The following is a 22311-nucleotide window of genomic DNA, read 5'->3' as shown; positions in this document are numbered from 1 at the left end:
TGAAGTTGCACTTAGCTGAGAAATAGAAGGCAGCCAAAGATAGATCTGTGGGAGATATCAGAGGTAATGGTGTGGGAATGGGATGAGAATCCATTGCCAGTGATATTCTGGATATGAAAAGATAGATCCGAATGGTACCATGGGAGTGCAGTCCAACTCAGCTGTTCAATGATTGTGTTAAATAGAATGGTAATCGTGAACATTGGGACAGTTTCAGTATCAACAAAGATACCCAAAATATTGATAAACAGAGAAAATGGACCAGGGGAGTTTTAAAAAATTATTTTCTCATGCCCTCACAGAGTAGATGAGAAGAAATGTTTTCTCTAAGTGTAGAGGGTCTTTGGAGCTCCCTTGCTCAAAAGGCAGTGGAAGCAGAATTTATGAATGTTTTCAAGACAGAACTAGATAGATTCCTGATGAACAAGGGTGAAAGATCGGTGGGAAGTTCCAATCTGATCAGACATGACTTTGTTGAATGATGAAGTAGGTTCAAAGGGCTGTGTGAAAAACCATGTGATTAGGCAGAGTAAGCATCGTTTTATAAAAATGAAATTGTTTTTGGTAAAATCTGGTAGAATGTTTTGAAGATGTATCTATCAGGCTAGATTAAGGGATGTTTTAATTTTCAAAAGACATTCAATAAGGTGCCACGCAAATACAAAATAAGAGCTCAGGGCTAATGAACATTGTTAGATGGTTTGGCCTCTGTGCCTGAGGAATAATTTTCATGCTTTTGAGGAAGTGTAACGAAGGCTGAAGAGGCTGATACAGAAACAAATGCTGGAAATCTGAAATAAAGAGAGAAAGTGCTGGAAAAACTCACCAGGTCTGGCAGCATCTGTGGAGAGACAGTAAGTAGTCTCACAACACCAGGTTAAAGTTTGTTGGCACGAGCTTTCGGAGTACTCACCTGATGAAGAGGCAGCGCTCCAAAAGCTCGTGCTACCAAATAAACCTGTTGGACTTTAACCTGGTGTTGTGAGACTTCTTACTGTGCTTACCCCAGTCCAACGCTGACAACTCCACATCTGTGGAGAGAGAAACACAGTGACTAAGAACCTGAATATCCTAATGTATTTTCTGTCTTTATTTCACTAGATTGATATCTGGGATGTGAGGGTTCTCGTATGAGAAAGTTGGAGTGAAATGGGCTGTAGTCTGTGGAGTTCAGAGGAATGATGGGAGATCTCCTTGGAACATAGTGGATTCTGCAAAGGTTTGGCATGGTAGATACAGAGAGGTTGCTTCTATGTTTGCTGGGAAATCGAGAACTTGAGTTTATTGTGTCAGGCTGAGGGGATTGCAATTAAAGACAGTTGGAGAAAACATTCTTCTGGAAGCATTATGAATCTTTAACCAAAAGGGCTGTGGTAACTCACTGAGTTATTGAGCATGTTCATAGCTGAGATTGACAGAAGGGGACTGAGTAGGAGAGCTGGCATGCAGGATCAGCCAGCCATGCTCTTATTAAATTGTACAGCAGGCTGGAGGCTATATGGCCCACTCTTGCTCCTATTTCTTATGTTCTTATGGCATTTTTGGGAGCTTGCTATTTGCAAATTGGCTGTGTTTCCTACAGAAAACTGAAAACACTTAAAAAGCACTGGCTTTAAAGTGCTTTGAGTGCAATATAAATGTAAGTTCTTTAATGTGTCTCCTCTACTGAAGGCTCATCCTTTACCCATGCGGCCAGTCTTCTGAAGGCATTGGTCGGGGCAAAGGCATTTCAGCGTCACACTGGGTGATATAGTTAAATCAGTGTAACTTTTTTTTATTGCTTCAAGGGAAGTGTGCTCGCTCGCCAGGCCAGCATTTATTACGCATCCCTAATTGCCCTTGAGAAGGTAGTGGTGAGCTGCCTTCTTGAATCGCTGCAGTCCATGTGGTGGTGGGCCATGCACTGTGCTTTTATGGAGGGTGTTCCAGGATTTTGACCCAGCGATAGTGAAGGAAGGATAATATATTCCCAAATCAGGATGAGTGTGTCTTGGGGGGATCTTGCAGAGGTGATGTCCCCAAGTATCTGCTGCACTTGTCCTTTTAGATGATCGTGGTCATGGGTTTGAAAGGCACTGTTTCAGAAGCCTTGGTGAGATCCTGCAGTGCATCTTGTGGATGGTACACCCTGCTGCTGCTGCAGTGGTGGAGGGAGTGAATGTTTGTGGATGGGGTGCCAATGAAATGGGCTGCCTTGTCTTGGATGGTGTCGAGCTTCTTAAATGTTGTTGGAGCTGCACTCAATGGTGGAATAATGAAAACCAGGGAGGTAAAAAAGGCTGGAATTGGAGGAGGGTAGACATTTTGAGGGGTTGTCGGTCTGGAGGAGATAACAAATGGGGAGGGGTGAGACAATGGAAGAGTTTGAAAGCAGGGATGAAAAATTTAAGATGGAAGCGGTGTGAGATTAGAAAGCCAATGTACATCATTGAACTCAGGTGATGCTGTCAGATACAGCAGGGATTTGGAGGGTTCCAGTCAGTCAGGTGGACTTGGGAATAGACGAGTCTGGAGATAACAGAAGAATTGACGAGGTTTTAAGCAGCAGATGAAATGAGGCAGGGGCACTGATGGAGAATATTACCCCACTCTGTCATGACATTTACATTATTTTCAAAACGTGTGGTGAGCTGGGCTAGGAAGTGTGCGTTTTGAGACACTGGATGTTGATGTGTCCCAGTGATGAGATGTGGCTGGACCTTGTGCTGACTTGTCGTTATATTGTATCAGAGTTAATGTGATTGGCTGTCCTCAGTTATTCACTTTGTCAAACCATGGCATTTCCCCAACAGCGTGGGTGAACAGCATCCCATATTACTTAAAAAAAAAAGCAGAGGGTTAATTAAAGATTATAAATTTAATTATAGATTTAATTAAATGTTAATTTCACCAAGTATAGTTAAATATATTAAAATATCCTATCACTTTTGCCCCAGTGTGTGTTGCATTTATGAAGTTGGGTTCCCAACTTTGACTGGCATTCGAGCTCGACAGCCCTCCTGACTGTTCTCTGTGAAATGATTGCAAAGAGCCCCTGAGATGACTTGAGTGTTCCGATCGTGGTTTCTGTTGGACAGAAAGAGAGGTGGAGAAGAGAAGAATAATCTGAGTGTATTTTGGACTCTGAAGAGCAGGGGTTATCGAATTACAGAATCCTGTTGTGCAGGAGGAAGCCATTTGCCTCCTCACTTCCATAGAAGAGACATCAGCTGAGTTCCATTCTCTTTCCTGTGTCTGGCTATTTCCCTTCCAAATATTTGACTACATTTAGCAGCTGTTGTGCTTTTGGATGCTGAATAAGTGTTTTCTACATTACTACTGTGACCACACTTCAAAAATACTTCATTCTTCGCAAAGAACTTTGTTGTGAAGTCATGAAAGGTCCTATATAAGTGTAACTTGAATTTAATTTAACCTATCCTCTGCTTCCACAAGTTTATCCAAAAGACTGCCTGTACCCTGTACCGCATTAAATCCTGTTCCCTTTGTACCCTCCAGTCCGTGGTGATCCACTGGCTCACATTAAATCTGAAACTTGTAGCTTGTCCTCAAACCTTTCCATGATCTTGCACATCTATACACTTCTTCGCACTGACACTGACCTTTGCCCATTCTTTCACCCAGAAGTGGTGACGGAACCTTCATTGATTGGTTCCTGCTCTCTGGGACTCTCTCCCAAAACCTCCCCGCTCCCAGTTTCTTTCGAAACCTTACCAAAACTCACCTTTTGGACCAAGCTCTGAGTCAACGGTAAAGAGCCTTCCCTTTCTCCCTCAGCATCCATTTTCTCACTTTGAATTTAAAAAAATGTAAATATAGTTAGCTGACTGGATTGAAAACACAACAATGATGATTAATTCTGTGAATAAATATAGTTATTGTTGCTCCAAATGATTTTGGTTTGCACTGTCAAGTCATGGTGAGGTCTGTGTATATCAATTGACTTGTTGAACATGGGATAGCCATATTTTCATGCATTAGATGATCCTTATTGCTTGTAATTAAGTTAGATTGGATGAATATTGCTGTAAAATACATTTATTGGCAGTGCATGATTATGTATTATGTATTTTTTTTTCTCTTTAAATGATTTGTAGGATCATGAATGGTACGAACAAGCAACAGATGTTCGGACACAACTAAAATTCTTTGAACATCTGGAGCGGCTTGAAAAACAAAGGAAGGATGATCAGGAGAGAGAAATTCTATTAAAAGCAGCAAAGGTACGTACTAATTTTGCGATGAAACAAAATTGTCAGTTGGCATCAGTTTGAATATGGATTTCCGTAGATCTGGAGAGGATGGGGCTGGAACTCAAATTGCCTCCTCTCCTCCCCCCTTGCCCTCTCTTCCAAAAAAAAAACAATTATGTGAGGAAAAAGCTTGCATGAATGACCCGGTTCTGTTCTGGCATTTGGCTCAGAGAGGCAGGGTTACATATTGTTGATTATTGGATTGTAGATTGTAATTTTCATTTAACTAAAGCTCACTGATTAGCCACTGGGGTGCAGTGCTCGAATGAGTAGCTTGTCATAAAATATTCTGCAACAAATTGAGTTTGTAAGTCACACTCGGTGAGTATGCCTTTGCCACCAAGCCCAGACACGTGCATGAGTTTGATTAAGTAAGCAAGAAGCAGCCCAGTGACGCCAAGCATTTGGATAGTTGGTGCCTTTCCTTCCAGTTCAGTTTCCATCCTGCTCATGTCACCAAAACAGCATGCTTTGTGACTATTCGTAACACTGCAAAGTTTAACACAGTTCATCACACAGTGCATCCCTTGCTCATCCGCTGTTGTCCTCAATGCCCCCCCCCCCCCACACACACACATACACACACACACACGCACACGCACACGCACACACATGTGCCAGTGCCCTTGTTTGCTTCTGGTGCTGCCTTTAATTTCCTGCGGTGGCTTCCTTCGTGCCCGTTTGTGATCGTTTCTCGTGTGCTTTGAGGCTCTGCACTCAGTTCCTCGTCCATGCACTGCTTTTTATTGACAAACATCTTTAAGCAACTTCCATTTCTAGGTTTATGTCCAGCTGTAAGCTTCTACCATGGCCATTGACACAGTAGCTGCCAACATGCTGTCCAACTCCTTCACTGGCATCAAATTGCAGATCAGCAAGAGCTTACTCCAGTTTAATATCTACAAGGCTGAAGCCATCCTTTTTGGCTCCTACCAATGTCCCTGCCTTCCTCATCTTTCCACCCCGTCCCAGTGGCTCACTTCTTTCGCTCACCTCCCCTAACTGTTCTCTCATCACTGCTTGGTATTCAATTTTTAAAATTCATTCACAGGATGTGGGCTTCACTGGCAAAGTTAGTGTTTATTGCCCCTCTCAGGTTGCCCTAGAGGTGATGGTGGGCTGCCGCCTTACTTGCTGGAGCCTGTGTGGTGGAGGGAGTCCCCAGACTGGTGTCAGGGAAAGAGTCTTGCTGCTATAATCCATTTTGAGGTTAGCTGACTGGATTGAAAACACAACAATGATAATTTTGTTCCATTTCTGAATGAGTTGTTTGGGTATGCTGCAAGGGGTGATACTGAAATGAGGAACTTGCCCTAACGACTGAACTCCCTTTCCCCACCCACCAGTATCAATTTGGAAAGGCAAAATAGAAGTATAAACTAAGGACACAGATTTGGCTGACTGATAGCCTACTTGAGTTGACCAATACTTGGGATAACTTTGATACTTGGAAAATCTTCAACACAGAATGAGGCCATTCAGCCCATATCTGTGTCAGCCAAAAAAGAACGATCCAATCAAATCACACTTTCCAGCTCTTGGTCTGTGACCTGTAGGTTACAGCACTCCATGTGCATATCCAGGCCCTTGCTTTAAATACAATGAGGGTTTCTACCTTCACCATGCTTTTCAGGCAGACAGTTCCAGACGCCCACCATCCTCTGGGTGAAATTAGTACACCACAACTCCCCTCTCATTCTTCTGCCGACTTCAAATATATGCACCCTATCTGCTAAGGGAAATAGACCCATTCTCTCCTCTATCCAGGCATCTCATAATTTTTTACACTGTTATTAAATCCCCCCACACTTCCTGTTCCAAAGGAAACAATCCCAGTCTATCCAAGCTTTCCTTATTGCTAAAATTTACCATTCCGAGCAAAGTGCTGGGAAATCTCCTCTGTACCTGCTCTGGTGCAATCACATTCTCCCTCTAATGCTGTGACCCGAGCTGCGTGCAGTACCCTCGCTGTCGTTTAACTCATGTGTGAGACAGTTGTGGCATAATCTCACAGTTCTTCCACTCATGGCCAATAACGGGAACTATGCATTCTTTACCATCTTATCGACTTGTCCTGTTACCTTCTGGGATCTGTAGACACGCGCTGCAAGCTCACTTTGTTGCTGTACATGTCTCTTAACCCTCCTGTTTATTGTGCATTCCCTTGCTTTGTTTGCCTTCCTCAAACATGTTACATCTCACTTCTCCAGATTAAATTCCATTTGGCACTGTTCTGCCCACCTGCCCAGCCCATTGATATCTGTAGTCTACAGCTTTCTTCCTCACTATCAGCCACAGAACCAATTCTCAAATCATTGGCAAACTTCTCAATCATTCTCCTTACATACACGTGTAAATCAATGATATATACGACAAATCAGTACTGAGCCCTGTGGAACCGCATTGGAAGCAGCCTATTTATTGACCATTAACTTTTGCTTCCTACCATGAAGCCAACTTTGGATCCACCTTCTATTTTCCCTTCAATTTCATGAACATTACCTTTCTAATCTCTTTACTCTGTGTGATCTTGTCAAAAGCTTTGCTAAAACCCATGCCGGTTATATTGCACATACTATCCAGGTTGAAACCCTTTGTTACCTCGTGGAAAATGAAATCAAATTACTCAGACATGACCTTCCCTGAAATCCATGCTGATTGTCTTTGATTAATCTATGCCTTTCTAAATGACGATTAGTACCTGTCTCGTAAATTTTTCCAATAATTTTCCCACCAGCCAGGTGAGACTGACTGGCCTGTAATCACTCAGGCTATGTCCTCCTCCATTTTTAAATAACAGTACAATGTTAACAGTCCTTCACGTGTATTTATTTATTTATTAGTCACAAGTAGGCTTACATTAACACTGCAATGAAGTTACTGTGAAAATCTCCCAGTCGCCAAACTCCGGCGCCTTTCGGGTACACTGAGGGAGAATTTAGCATGGCCAACACACCTAACCAGCACGTCTTTCGGACTGTGGGAGGAAACCGGAGCACCCGGAGGAAATCCACCCAGACACGGGGAGAATGTGCAAATTCCGCACAAACAGTGACCCAAGCCAGGAATCGAACCCGGGTCCCCGGCGCTGTGAGGCAGCAGTGCTAACCACTGTGCCACCGTGTTGCCGGGAATCGAACCCGGGTCCCCGGCGCTGTGAGGCAGCAGTGCTAACCACTGTGCCACCGTGTTGCCGGGAATTGAACCCGGGTCCCTGGCGCTGTGAGGCAACAGTGCTAACCACTGTGCCACCGTCCATCGGGATTCCAAATATCCTGACAAAATTATGAGCCCATTCATCCTACTTCTCTGGATTTAAATGGAGAACCCCCTCCTCTACTGACACCTCTTGGATGCAATGATGGGTAATGAACTATGAGATGTTTGCAGAGTTGCCATGGATCTGCTGGTGATAAAGTTCCTGGCCACAGTTACAGAGTGGATTAGAAAATGATGGTTCAAACTTGTATTTCTTCTCTGAGCTGCCTGGGGTACATTTCATCCTGGCTTGTGATTTGTCCTCTTTCAAGGATCCTCAACGCCTTGATATTTCCTTTTATATTTTATATTTCATTGATATTACTGTGCTTATCCCATTTAATATTCCAGACTCCTCCTTAACTGCAGTGTCTGTTTCACCTGGTCACCTAGCACTACCTTTTAATTGGGGCAGAGGTGTGACCTATTAGCGGTCTTCAAAATTATAAAGGAGCAAAAGGGCAGGTATAGAGAAATGTGGGTAAAATCCAAAAGCAGGTGCCATAACTACAAAATATAAGAAGGCAGATTACTACCTGAATGGCTGTAAATTGGGAGAGGGGAGTGTGCAGCGGGACCTGGGTGTCCTTGTCACTGAAGGTAAGCATGCAGGTGCAGCAGGCGGTAAAGAAGGCAAATGGTATGTTGGCCTTCATTGCGAGAGGTTTCGAGTACAGGAGCAGGGATGTGTTGTTGCAATTATACAGGGTTTTGGTGAGACTACACCGAGAGTATTGTGTGCAGTTTTGGTCTCCTTTTCTGAGGAAGGATGTTCTTGCTCTCGAGGGAGTGCAGCAAAGGTTTACCAGGCTGATTCCGGGGATGGTGGGACTGATGTATGAGGAGAGATTGACTAGGTTAGGATTGTTTTTGCTGGAGTTCAGATGAATGAGGGGGGATCTCATAGAGATTTATAAAATTCTAACAGGACTAGACAGGGAGGATGTTCCCGATGGTGGAGGAATCCAGAACCAGGGGTAACAGCCCGAGGATTCAGGGTAGACCATTTAGGACGGAGATGAGGAGACCTTTCTTCACCCAAAGAGTGGTGAGCCTGTGGAATTCATTACCACAGGAAGTAGTTGATGCCAAAACTTGAATGTATTCAAGAGGCGGCTGTATATAGCACTTGGGGTGAATGGGATCAAAGGTTACGGGGGAAAAGCAGGATTAGGCTATGGAGTTGGATGATCAGCCATGATCATCATGAATGGCGGAGCAGGCTCGAAGGGCCGAATGGCCTTCTCCGGCTCCTATCTTCTGTGTTTCTATAACTGTGTTAGCTTGAAGAACCTTCAGATTCAGCAAATACTGCAGAAAACAGGACTCAGATTTATATTCCGATCACCATTGCTGGGGAGTTTCAAATCAAAACTGCCCACCGACAGTGTTGCAATATGTGAAGTGTCAGACTTTATAGATATGATTGTTAGGAGAGATTTTATGCTCAGTAGGACTTGAACCTCACCTGGTTGGCATGGTAATGGTCTTTCCAGCACTTGAGGTTATAAAATAAGTTTTATTTTTGTGAGCAGTATGATTGCTGTATTTTCCTGGGTTACTAACAATTTTGATAATGAAGCAATGTCTGCATTCTGGATACGTTTGTCTGGTTCTTTAACCCACTCAAGCTCATATAAAATGATGGTGAATTATTTAAAGTACACTGATTCTATGTCACATCCTTAAAAATTCAGGAAAATATACTTAATGTTGGGAACATGATGGATTGGTTTTAAACATACTAGCTTGATTGGCACCACATCCACAAACATTCAATCCCTCCACCACCAACGCTCAGTAGCAGCAGTGTGTACTATCTACAAGATGAACTGCAGCAATTCACCAAAGATCCTTAGACAGCACCTTCCAAACCCACAATCACTTCCATCTAGAAGGACAAGGTCAGCAGATAAACGGGAACACCACCACCTGCAAGTTCCCCTCCAAGCCACTCACCATCCTGACTTGGAAAAAAATCACCGTTCCTTCGTAGTTGCTGGGTCAAAATTCTGGAATTCCCTCCCTAACGGCATTGTGGGTCAACCCAAAAAATGGATTATTGAAATGGATTATTATCTAAATGGAAAAAAATTACAACATGCTACTGTGCAAAGGGACCTGGGGGTCCTTGTGCATGAGACGTAAAAACCCAGTCTGCAGGTGCAACAGATGATCAAGAAGGCAAATGGGATGTTGGCCTGTATCGCAAGGGGGATAGAATATAAAAGCAGAGATGTCTTGCTGCATCTGTACAGGGCATTGGTGAGGCCGCAGCTGGAATACTGTGTGCAGTATTGGTCCCCTTATTTGCGGAAGGATATATTGGCCTTGGAGGGAGTGCAGAGAAGGTTCACCAGGTTGATACCAGAGATGAGGGGTGTTGATTATGAGGAGAGACTGAGCAGATTGGGTTTGTATTTGTTGGAATTTAGAAGGCTGAGGGGTGATCTTATCGAGACCTATAAGATAATGAAGGGGCTGGATAGGGTAGAGGTGGAGAAATTCTTTCCACTTAGAAAGGAAGCTAGAACTAGAGGGCACAGCCTCAAAATAAAGGGGGGTCAGTTTAGGACAGAGTTGAGGAACTTCTTCTCTCAGAGGGTGGTGAATCTCTGGAATTCCCTGCCCACTGAAGTGGTGGAGGCTACCTCGTTGAATATGTTTAAATCACGGATAGATGGATTCCTGATCGGTAAGGGAATTAGGGGTTATGGGGCTCAGGCGGGTAAGTGGAACTGATCCACTTCAGATCAGCCATGGTCTTATTGAATGGCGGGGCAGGCTCGAGGGGCTAGATGGCCTACTCCTGCTCCTATTTCTTATGTTCTTATGTTCTTAACCCACAGAACATGGACTGCAGCGATTCGAGAAGGCAGCTCACCACCACCTTCTCAAGGGTAACCAGGGAAGGGCAATAGATACTGGCCAACCAGTGACGCCCATGTCCCACAAATGAATAAAAACAATAAAAGCTTGCTTTAACGATGACCAAACTGCAGTTAAATGGAGGAAACAGCAGTGAAATTGTGGTTATGTCTGACACACTTGCTATCTGTGCTTTCACACGCGGCAATTGAGCTCTCTACTCGAGCAGAGCTACTATCGAGCAGGGAGTCTGAGGCTTCAGGAACTTGGACAAGGGCAAAGAGAAACAACAAAATATGGTTTAGAACAAAAGCTGAAAGTCTGAAATAACCTGAAATACTCTGGCAGCAGCTGTGGAGAAAGTAACAGAGTGAACAGCTGAAGCATTAACTCTGTTTCTTTCTCCACAGATGCTGTCAGAACTGTTAAACATTTCGAGCATCTTATATTTGATATGCTTTGAAAGTTAAGTTTGTTTGCTTGTTTCAGACTCATGACAGCATTGTCATTTGACACTGGTTTTAAAGAGAATATGCGGTGGCACAGTGGTTAGCACTGCTGCCTCACAGCGTCAGGGACCCGGGTTCAATTCTGGCCTCAGGACACTGTCTGTGTGGAGTTTGCACATTCTCCCTACGTCTGCGTGGGTTTCCTCCGGGTGCTCCGGTTGCCTCCCACAGTCCAAAGGTGTGCAGGTTATGTTGATTGGCCATGCTAAAATGCCCCTTATGTCAGGGGGGTTAGCAGGGTAAATATGTGAGGTTGCGGGAGTAGGTCCTGGATGGGATTGTGGCTGGTGCAGACTCGATAGGTTGAACAACCTCCTTCTGCACTGTAGGGATTCTATGATTCTTCTGTGATGATATAGTGTGTAAACCACTCATCTTTACTCATTGCACTTGTAATTTCAGTGCTTTCTCCCTCACTTTCCATGTGATTTTAAAAAAAAATCCTCTTCACTAGCTTCATTACCGGGCTTTCATGTTTAGTAGAATTACAAAATTGAAGAGGTAAATGAAGTCATTAAAAAGTTGTTATTTTTCTGCATTAATACTTTAAATAGCTTTAGCTGGAGAGACCAGCAGGCTTGAATTTGCACCTGTGGGTAGCAGTGTCCATGATAGCTTGTATATTGTTCTTTGTTAGTTCTTGTTCACTGAGACAGATGAACCAGTTGTTTTCGAAACCAGCTGTTAAACCTTGTGTGTATGTTTTTTTTCTCTTCCTCTCTCTTTAACTGCCTAGAGTCGCTCCAGGCAAGAAGACCCCGAGCATGCCAGGCTAAAGCAGAAAGCGAAGGAGGTAAGGAAGACTGGAGATTGCTACGCTTGATCTTTCAAGGCTTCGCTGATTAATTTTTCATGTTCTCGTACTCGTGTCACACTAATAACAATCAGACTTGTGAGAAGTTGCCTTTGTTTTTCTTCCCTGTGGCACCCCCATCCCACCAACAACATAACCCAAGCTAGGTCTAGTCCTGTTTGAAGTCACTCATGGGAAGTGAACACATGCACAAACTGGTAACCTTATGGTGTAATGGGAGGTGATTATTTCCAGATTGTTCTATGCTGGAGTTTGTAGTTTTTGGAAGAAGAATTATTTCATTTTTATTTTAACACATCAAGAATCCTTTAAGACGTTTTGGAATCCAGATTTTATTATGTTCAGATGACCGAAAGTTATGTTTTGGTTCATTTTGGAGTGAGTGTTTAATCCCTTCCTTTACAGCAGCTGCTCTCATGTGACTCTTGCAGTGGATTTTGAGTTTAGATTGCTGTTTTCATAATTTGCTCTTGATTGCAAAGGCGATCCCCCCACTCCACCTCCCCAATTCAAAGCAGCCATGATATTGATTGTGTTATATTACAGCTTTTAACGCTCAGTGAGCTGGGTGAAGTACTCTTGTTCCTGTGTGTCTGTCCACAGTTGTTCAGAATTGTACCTGTAGTGACAAGGGATCAGAAAAGCCATGCAGTCTGTCTGGCCAGCCTACAAATCTAACCTCCTCCCACCCCCCCCCCCCCCCCCCCCCCCCCACCCCCTCTAATCACTTACTTCTCTTTACATCCATTAGATTTTCCCCATACTTTGTTCTGTGACTCCCTTTTGGGATATGTTCAGGACATTGCTGCGTTGGGGTGCCAGATCAGAACCCCAAGGTATATAATGAAGACAAACTAGACTCCAAAAATCTTTCTATTTCTCAAAGTGAGAATAGGATGTTTCGCTGCAGGCGTGTTCTACTATCAAACTAACAAGCTTTTCTCAAAACAAACTTTATTTAACAACACAGTTTAACTATAACAAATGAATTAGCTTAACCTTTAACAATTGAACAATACTTAAAATGAGAGGAAACCTTTCTAAGTTCTAACTTATCACTGTATCAGTTCCAATTAAGCAATGTTTCTCTTATAGACTTAAAACACTTTAAACATAGTTAGCAAAAACCAGACATACTCATGACGGGTAAACGTGATACTGCCATTAACACTTGTGTCCTTTCTGATGGATGTAAAATAGCATTGTGCACAAATTCGCACTTGTTTGTATCAAAATACCAATGGGGAAATGTTACTTTGGGGGTAGTAGTTAATATTTCTTGTCTTTAATCCAGTCCTTAACCCACTTTTAAAGAGAACTTGATGATATTGTGTGTAAACTACTCATCTTTATTTATTGCACTTGTACTTTCAGTGTTTTCTCCCTCATTTTCCATGTGATTTAAAACAAAATTCTTCTTCACTAGCTTGATGGATGTTTTCTGTTCCCCAGGCAACAGTCAGGACAGTAGATTCAGATGCTAGCAGGGGTCCTTGCAAGAGATTACTGTCATTTAGTGCAGACTGAAAACTTGCGCTGCATCTGCATGGCTGTACTAATAATAATCGATGAGAACTATATGTTACTACCTTCCGACAATGCCACAATTAAATTCACAGCCGCGATGTTAGCTAAGTGCCCCTCACTGTACCAGTATGACACTGGGTGTGCTTTGGTCAGTTATACTATACCGTGAGCTGAAGTCCAACTGGAACTTAATTGAGATAGTCAGGTTTTAATTGTTGTCAGGTTTTAAGCCAATTGCTCCAGGGTTCAGAGAAGGTAAAAGGTAAAGTTGCCATAGTCCCAGATGACTATAGGCTGCTCTCCCCTTTGAGGCTAGTGGTGATTGAACCTGAAGATCACCACACCTCAGGCAAAGGGCAAGGTTGAGAAGGTGGGGGTCTTCATGACAACCTCAGCCAGTATGGGAGTTGAACCCGCGCAGTTGACGTCACTCTGCGTCATGAACCAACCTCCAGCCAACTGAGTTAAACTGACCCCAGGGTTTGGATACAAGGCTGGCCGCTAGCATCGTGTTGAACACTTGTTTGGTCACAAGGACGCAGTTAAATTAAGAATATCCATTCACTACCAGCAAAGTTGGTCATTCAGACCGGGACACCACTTCAGAGCACCTACATAGCAATATTATAGCATTAGATTCTCCATCTACTAAGATGGTAGATCCTCATTTGGAAAGATCCTCATAATGAACATGCAAGCAGCCCAGCTTGTGTACTTTCTCGGACGTTATTGTGTGTCCATGCTTACATGAAAATTACTGGAAGAAACTAACTTCCAAAATTAAATTAGATGCAAAGAAAACACTTGCCTGTAAACCCCATATGAATTCCATGTGTCAAGCTTAGAAATTGGAATGCCATTCTAACCTTCGATTAAAATAAAATCTGAAAAGTTTCCCTTCCTTTAGTATTGAAGTGAAAGAAGTATTAATGCTCGGTCCAACATGATAGAATGATATTGCCCTTAGTACAATAAACCGGTTTGAAATGTAGTCTATAGATCATAAGGAGAACGTCCTGCTGGAGTGAAGGCCCCCTGTCGCTCAACCATATTGAACACATTGATGATTTATTTAAATCACAGCTGATCAGAACGTCAGTGATTTGTCACATCTTAAAAAGAATGATTTCATTGGAGTAGCCCAGCAGCAACTGTTTTTTTTAGCGTTCTATTTCTTAACTCTTTAGTCTCTGCAGAAAGATGTCTTGTTTGAGAGGATTAGCTTAAATAACATACTGGTACCTAAAGAATGACTGTGTTGTCCAATATATTAACTTAGAATATCTACAGTACAGGGAAGGAGGCCATTCGGCCCATCAAGCCTGCACCAAGAACAATCCCATCCTATCCCCGTAACCCCACATATTTACCCTGCTAATCCCCCCGAAACGCAGGTCAATTTAGCATGGCCAATCAACCTAACCCACACAACTTTGGAAGGAAACCAGAGCACCCAGGGGAAACCCACACAGACACGGGGAGAACATGCAAACTCCACACAGACAGTGACCCAAGGCCGGAATCGAACCAGGAATCAAACCTGGGTTCTTGATGCTGTGAGGCAGCAGTGCTAACCACTGTGCCATCATGCTGCACCTAAACTATGTTAGTCACTGGACACTAATGGCTTGTTAGAATCCAGATGTGGCTAATTGTTTCTTATTAGCAAATAAGTGAGTAATTGACACAGCTGGACATGTGATCTTGAAACTCGTATTTGCACATGATATGCATGTCAATTTAAACCTTTGTATTTCTTATTAAAATGTTAAGAAGGAGAGCACTACATGTGAGTGTTTTTGATTGTTGAGATTTTTACTTGGTGTTTCTACAGAATGGTAGTCAATATTTGCTCAGTGAATTTGCACATCAAGTTTATGTGTAAGATGTAAAATTAGTGCATGGGTCTGAAATGGTGTCACCACAACGTCACCCTGTAGCTAGTGATGTCTAATGATCAGCATTGCGATAGGAACATCGCACATGAGCCAATTGTGTGATCCACTTCTTGTTTGCTCTTCATTTATGACCTCAAATTATTCCCACTTGTACAGTAGCTCAGCGTACATTGTACAGCAGAAACACAATAAAGCATTGTTTCGGGGAGCTGGGTAGTTAATTGGCAATAGAGGTGTTAAAGAAGTCTGAGGAATACTGTGTAGGATGGTACTTATTGAAGTTTGATATCAGCCAGATGATCACGGTGGTTCTTTCAAGTCATGTATCATCTTGTACATAAGGTACTCTTAGTTGGACACAATCCAGGTTTGTAAGCGCTGCTTGTTGCTTCTTCCTATTCAAGGGAACAAAGTATGAAAAATTCATGCTCCCACTTTATAGTGGAATGAAATCCCGGTCAAAAACTGCTGCTGACGTGCCCTCTTCAGAATTTGGCCTACCTGCTATTCGGCTTCAAAAAGTTTAATCTCTTCCTCCCCAGTGCTTAAATTCCTTGCCTCTGCTCTTCAGCTTGGTGCAGTTGCTAGCACTCTCACCCCAAGGCAGAAGTTCACAGTCAAGCCTAGTCATGGATTTGAGTGCATAATGTAGGCCCTCACTTCACTGAAGTAGTGAAAGAGTGATAGAATCATAGAATCCCTACACTGCAGAAGGAGGCCACCCGGCCCATCGAGTCTGCACTGACCACAATCCCACCCAGACCCTATCCCCATAACCCCATGCATTTACCCTAGCTAGCTCCCCCGACGCAAAGGGGCAATTTAGCATGGCCAATCCAGCTAACCCGCACATCGTTGGACTATGGGAGGAAACCGGAGCACCCGGAGGAAACCCACGCAGACACGGGGAAAATGTGCAAACTCCACACAGTAAGTAGTCTCACAATACCAGGTTAAAGTCCAACAGGTTTATTTGGTAGCACGAGCTTTTGGAGCATTGCCCCTTCATCAGGTGAGTCTACCAAATAAACCTGTTGGACTTTAACCTGGTGTTGTGAGACTACTTACTGTGCCCACCCCAGTCCAATGTCGGCAACTCCACATCAAACTCCACACAGACAGAGACCCAAGCCGGGATAGTCATAGGGGTTTGCAGCATGGAAACGGGCCCTTTGGCCCAACTTGTCCATGCTGCTCAGTTTTTACCACTAAGCTAGTCCCAATTGCCCATGTCCCTCTATACCCATCTTACTCATATAACTGCCTAAATGCTTTTTAAAAGACAAAATAGAGAATGCTTGCTGCAATTTGGGTGCACACAGAGCATGTTTTAGAAACAATCCAATGTGTTTTCAGCGGTTGATCAGGTTTAAAGCTGTTGTGAGCTCATGAGAAAGCTGAGGGTGCATCTCAGCCCACGTAAGCAGCAGATGAACTGGCATTGAATTGGCATTGTTGGCAAGTAGGTGATGGTGGGCATAGAATTCAGTTGCCGAATGTTTTCCAGTTTGAACTGTGGAAAATTACAGGTCTTCAGATCAATAGCAGAAACCTTGCCAAAGGAGTCTGTGGTATTAAGTATTTTTAAAGTTTAAAAAAAAGTTTATTTATTAGCGTCACAAGTCAGCTTTCATTAACACTGCAATGAAGTTACTGGATTAATGGAGGGAGAGATGGTTAGACATCAGGAGTTGACTAACTGTTAGATCTCTCCGCATCCAGGGAACTTGTCCCATGTGTCACCTTCCAGTCACATTGTGTTTATTTTCAGTTGTTTAAGTTTATTTATTAATCACAAGTACATTTACATTAACACTGCAATGAAGTTACTATGAAAATCCCCCAGTCGCCACACTCTGGCGCCTGTTCGGGTACACTGAGGGAGAATTTAGCACGGCCAATGCACCCTAACCAGCACGTCTTTCAGACTGTGGGAGGAAACTGAAGCACCCGGAGGAAACCCACACAGACATGGGGAGAACGTGCAGACTCCGCACAGACAATGGCTCAAGCTGGAAATAGAACTGGGTCCCTGGTGCTGTGAGGCAGCAGTGCTAACCACTGTGCCACCGTGCCACCCAGGATGTATTATAGACATTGCTGCCTTATCGCTATTTTTAATGTCACCACTTGATTGGTTCATTTCAAAGTCGAGCAGATCACATTTCTTCAGTCTTTCACCATTGTCCTGACCCTAAGGATTAGCTGTGTGGCTCATAACACCACCGTTAATGCGTGAATGTGTCTTGTGTCCTGACAACCAGAAGTGGACACAGTAGTTAAGATGTGGTCAGGATTAAAGCCTATTTCACTTCCACAAATATGAAAATTCACAAGCACCAAGTTGAATTTGAGTACAGATGCTATGACAGGATGCTGTGCAATTTTACCTGAAGTTTAAATCATTCATGTAAATAATGTGTTGTCAAAATTATGATTTGTAATTTCTTCTCATGGATGTATTTTTTCTCGAATTTTTGCACTTAGCCTGATTGGATGTTGACTAGAGTCCATTTGCAAGATGTAGTCTGTAAACTGGCAAAAACGTCTGCACCTTGCTCAGTGTGCAGTTCCAAACGTCAATAATTCTATTGCATTTCTCATTTAATATCGCATTATGACAAACCCTTAAACAACTTCAACAAAATGGTGTAAAAATGCTGGCCTATCCCAGTCTCCTTGGCTGTATCTGTGTGTTTATAAACTGATAAAGGAATTGGAATGTTCCTGTTGCTGTAAGCATGGCAAGGATCTTTCTGCTATTGGCTTAACAGTTAAAAATACATTTGAAAATCAACGTGGATAATGTGAAGGATGAGCTGGGAAACAACAGCTGCAAGGCGCAGGAGATTGTAACTCTTCTTAGAAATTAATTTATCCAGCGTTTTGTTTCTCTCCTAGAAGCTTTTAGAAAATAAAAAGTATCATTTAATCAGCGTTTGATATACGCTGAGAGAGGTTTGCATTTCTTTGGAATCAGGACGTATCAAACATCTCTTACATGCTTCATATGTAACTGCAGAATAAAAGCAGAGCAAATCCAATCCAGCCAATTACCACCCAATCAGTCCCCTCTCAATATTCAAATTCATGGTAGGTATTGTGGGCCGAAGGGCCTGTTTGTGCTGTGGCTTTCTATGTTCTATGTTCTATGTATTGGAGACCGTGGTAACAAGCAGCACTTACTCATCCATAACCTGATCACCGACGCTCAGCTTGGGCTCCAACAGGATCACTTGGGTCAAGCATAGATGATGGAGCTGAAATGCAGAGATGAGGAGAGAGTGACTGCCCTTGACTTCTCAGCAGCATTTGTGGCATCAGGGCATCCTAACAAAATCTAAATCGCTGGGATCCGGTGGGTGGGTGGAAGCTCTCGAGTGGCTGGTTGTGTCTAACACCAAGAAGGATGGTTCTGGGTTTTGGAGGCCAATCATCTCACCTTCAGGCCATTTCTGAGGAGTTCTTCATGGCAGTATTCTTGGCCCAACCACATTCAGCTGCTTCAAAGATCTCCCTTCCATCTTATTATCAGAAGCAGAGATATTTGCTAATGATTGAGCACTGTTTAATTCCAATCCATTATCCATGTCTGCACGCAGCAATGTCTGTGCAACGCTCAGACTTAGGCTGATACGTGGCACGTAGTATTTGTGCCATACAAGTGCCAGGCAATGACCATCTTCATTGAGGGAGGATCTAACTACCTTCCCTCAGTGTTCAACGGCATTACCATCATTGAATTCTCCAAGATCAACATCTTGGGGATCACCATTGATCAGAAATATAAGATCATCACCAAGTAATCGAATAGGGAATTCAGGAGAAACTATTTTACTCACAGAGGTAAGTGTGGAACTTGCTACCACAGGGAATCTTTGAAGTGAATCGTATGGATGCACTGAAGGGGCAACGAGAGGCATATGAGAGTGAAGGGAATAGATGGCTATGATTGTAGACTTAAGTGAGAAAAGATGGAAGGAGCCCCAAATAGAGGATAAACACCAGCATGGACTGATTGTGAAATCCTGTGCAGATCCATAACGTGGCCTGTTTTCTCTCTCCCTCCTTTCTTGAATAGTGATATTTATTTGTTATCTTCCACTCCATGGACTTTTTGAAGATTGTGTTGTTTGCTTTCAAGAAGAAATTAGATATAGCTCTTGGGGCTAAAGGGATCAAAGGACATGGGGAGAAGGCAAGATCAAGACATTGAATTTGATGATCAACCATGATCATCATAAATAGCTGTTTCAATGCAAGAAGTGTAACAGGTAAGGCAGATGAACGTAGAGTTTGGATTAGTACTGGGAACTATGATGTTGTTGCCATTACAGAGACTTGGTTAAGGGAAGGACAGGATTGGCAGCTTAACATTCCAGGATACAGATGTTTCAGTCGGGATAGAGAGGGATGTAAAAGGGGTGGGGGAGTTGCACTACTGGTTAAGGAGAATATCACAGCTGCACTCCAGGAGGCTCCAGGATACAGTGAGGCAATATGGGTAGAGCTCAGGAATAGGAAAGGTGTAGTCACAATGTTGGGGGTTTACTATAGGCCACCCAATTGCCAGCGGGAGATAGAGGAACAGCTATGTAGGCAGATTTTGGCAAGGTGTAAAAGTAACAGGGTTGTTGTGGTGGGAGATTTTAACTTCCCCTATATTGACTGGGACACACTTAGTGCGAGGGGCATGGATGGGGCAGAGTTTGTAAGGAGCATCCAGGAGTGCTTCCTGAAACAGTATGTAGATAGTCCAACGAGGGAAGGGGTCATACTGGACCTGGGATTGGGGAATGAGCCCGGCCAGGTGGTCGATTTTTCAGTAGAGGAGCAGTTCGGGAACAGTGACCACAATTCAGTAAGCTTTAAGGTACTGATGGCTAAAGATAAGTGTAGTCCTCAAGTTAAGGTGCTAAATTGGGGCAAGGCTAATTACAACAATATTAGGCAGGAACTGAAGAATGTAGATTGGGGGCAGATGTTTGAGGGCAAATCAACATCTGGCATGTGGGAGGCTTTCAAGTGTAAGTTGACAGGGATTCATGACCGGCACATTCCTGGAAGGATGAAGGATAAGTATGGCAAGTTTTGGGAACCTTGGATAACGAGAGATATTGTGAGCCGAGTCAAAGAGAAAAAGGAAGCATTTGTCAAAGTGAGGAGGCTGGGAACACACAAAGCAAGTGTGGAATACAAGGAAAGTAGAAAGAAACTTAAGCAAGGAGTAAGAAGTGCTAAAAGGGGTCACGAAAAAGCATTGGCCAACAGGATTAAGGAAAATCCCAAGACTTTTTAGACATATATAAAGAGCAAGAGGATAGCCAGGGAGAGGCTTGGCCCACTGAAGCACAAGGGAGGAAATCTATGCATGGAGCCAGAGGAAATGGACGAGGTATTGAATGAGTACTTTGTGTCAGTATTCACCAAAGAGAAGGACTTGGTGGATGATGAGTCTGGGAAAGGATGTGTAGATAGTTTGAGTCATGTTGAGATCAAAAAGGAGGAGGTATTAGGGTTCTTGAGAAACATTAAGGTAGCCAAGTCCCCAGGGCCTGATGGGATATATCCCAGAATACTGAGAGAGGCAAGGGAGGAAATTGCTGGGGCCTTGAGAGAAATCTTTCTATCCTCACTGGCTACAGGGGAGGTACAATAAGAAGTCTCACAACACCAGGTTAAAGTCCAGCAGGTTTATTTGGTAGCAAAAGCCACAGGTTTTTGGAGCGCTGCCCCTTCATCAGGTGAGTGGGAGTTCTGTTCACAAACAGGGCATATAAAGACAGAAACTCAATTTACAAAATAATGGTTGGAATGCGAGTCTTTACAGGTAATCAAGTCTTAAAGGTACAGACAATGTGAGTGGAGAGAGGGTTAAGCACAGGTTAAAGAGATGTGCATTGTCTCCAGCTGGGACAGTTAGTGAGATTTTGCAAGCCCAGGCAAGTTGTGGGGGTTACAGATAGTGTGACATGAACCCAAGATCCTGGTTGAGGCCGTCCTCATGTGTCCGGAACCTGGCTATCAGTCTCTGCTCAGCGACTCTGCGTTGTGTGTCATGAACTCCGCCTTGGAGAACGCTTACCCGAAGATCAGAGGCTGAATGCCCGTGACCGCTTAAGCGTTCCCCGACAGGAAGAGAACACTCTTGCCTGGTGATTGTCGAGCAGTGTTCATTCATCCATCGTCGTAGCGTCTGCATGGTCTCCCCAATGTACCATGCCTTGGGAGCTCGGAACATTCTTTCCTGCAGCGTATCAGGTGGCCGAGTTGCAAGTGTATGTACCGTGTACCTGGTGGATGGTGTTGTCATGTGAGATGATGGCATCCGTGTCGATGATCCGGCACGTCTTGCAGAGGTTGCTGTGGCAGGGTTGTGTTGTGTCGTGGTCACTGTTCTCCTGAAGGCTGGGTAGTTTGCTGCGGACAATGGTCTGTTTGAGGTTGTGCGGTTGTTTGAAGGCAAGAAGTGCGGTGTGGGGATGGCCTTGGCGAGATGTTCGTCTTCATCAATGACATGTTGGAGGCTCCGGCGAAGATGTCGTTGCTTCTCGCTCCGGGGAAGTACTGGATGATGAAGGGTACTCTGTCCACCGTGTCCCATGTTTGTCTTCTGAGGAGGTGGGTGCGGTTTTTCGCTGTGGCGCGTCGGAACTGTCGATCGATGAGTCGAGCGCCATATCCTGTTCTTATGAGGACATCTTTCAGCATCTGGAGGTGTCTGTTGCGATCCTCCTCATCCGAGCAGATCCTGTGTATATGGAGCGCTTGTCCGTAGGGGATGGCTCCTTTAACGTGTTTAGGGTGGAAGCTGGAGAAGTGGAGCATCGTGAGGTTATCCGTGGGCTTGCGGTACAGTGAGGTGCTGAGGTGACTGTCCTTGATGGAGATGCGCGTGTCCAAGAATGCAACCGATTCCAGAGAGTCGTCCACGGTGAGTCTGATGGTGGGATGGAACTTGTTGATGTCATCATAGAGTTGTTTCAGTGATTGTTCACCATGAGTCCAAAGGAAGAAAATGTCATCGATGTATCTAGTGTATAGCATCGGTTGAAGGTCCTGTTCGGTGAAGAGGTCTTGTTCGAACCTGTGCATGAAGATGTTGGCATATTGAGATGTGAATTTGGTCCCCATGGCTATTCCGTGTGTCTGGATGAAGAACTGGTTGTTGAAAGTGAAGACAT

General features: G+C 43.8%; 1 protein-coding gene across 2 annotated transcripts in view; it reads left to right on the top strand.

Annotated features, from left to right (window-relative positions):
- Positions 1 to 22311, top strand: part of LOC144492463 (transcription initiation factor TFIID subunit 4) — a 310284-nt gene that overhangs the window by 145761 nt on the left and 142212 nt on the right. Inside the window, exons 13-14 of one of the 2 annotated variants that reach the window (XM_078210514.1) lie at positions 4098 to 4223; positions 11625 to 11681. In XM_078210514.1, the coding sequence (XP_078066640.1) occupies positions 4098 to 4223; positions 11625 to 11681 (183 nt within the window). Of the gene's footprint in view, positions 1 to 4097; positions 4224 to 11624; positions 11682 to 22311 lie in introns of those variants that run through there. The other variant, XM_078210515.1, reaches the window with a different exon arrangement.

This window comes from Mustelus asterias, chromosome 4, assembly GCF_964213995.1.
Source record: "Mustelus asterias chromosome 4, sMusAst1.hap1.1, whole genome shotgun sequence".
Taxonomy (NCBI): domain Eukaryota; kingdom Metazoa; phylum Chordata; class Chondrichthyes; order Carcharhiniformes; family Triakidae; genus Mustelus; species Mustelus asterias.
Note: the sequence above shows the minus strand (reverse complement) of the source record. Positions and strands in the feature narration are given on the sequence as shown.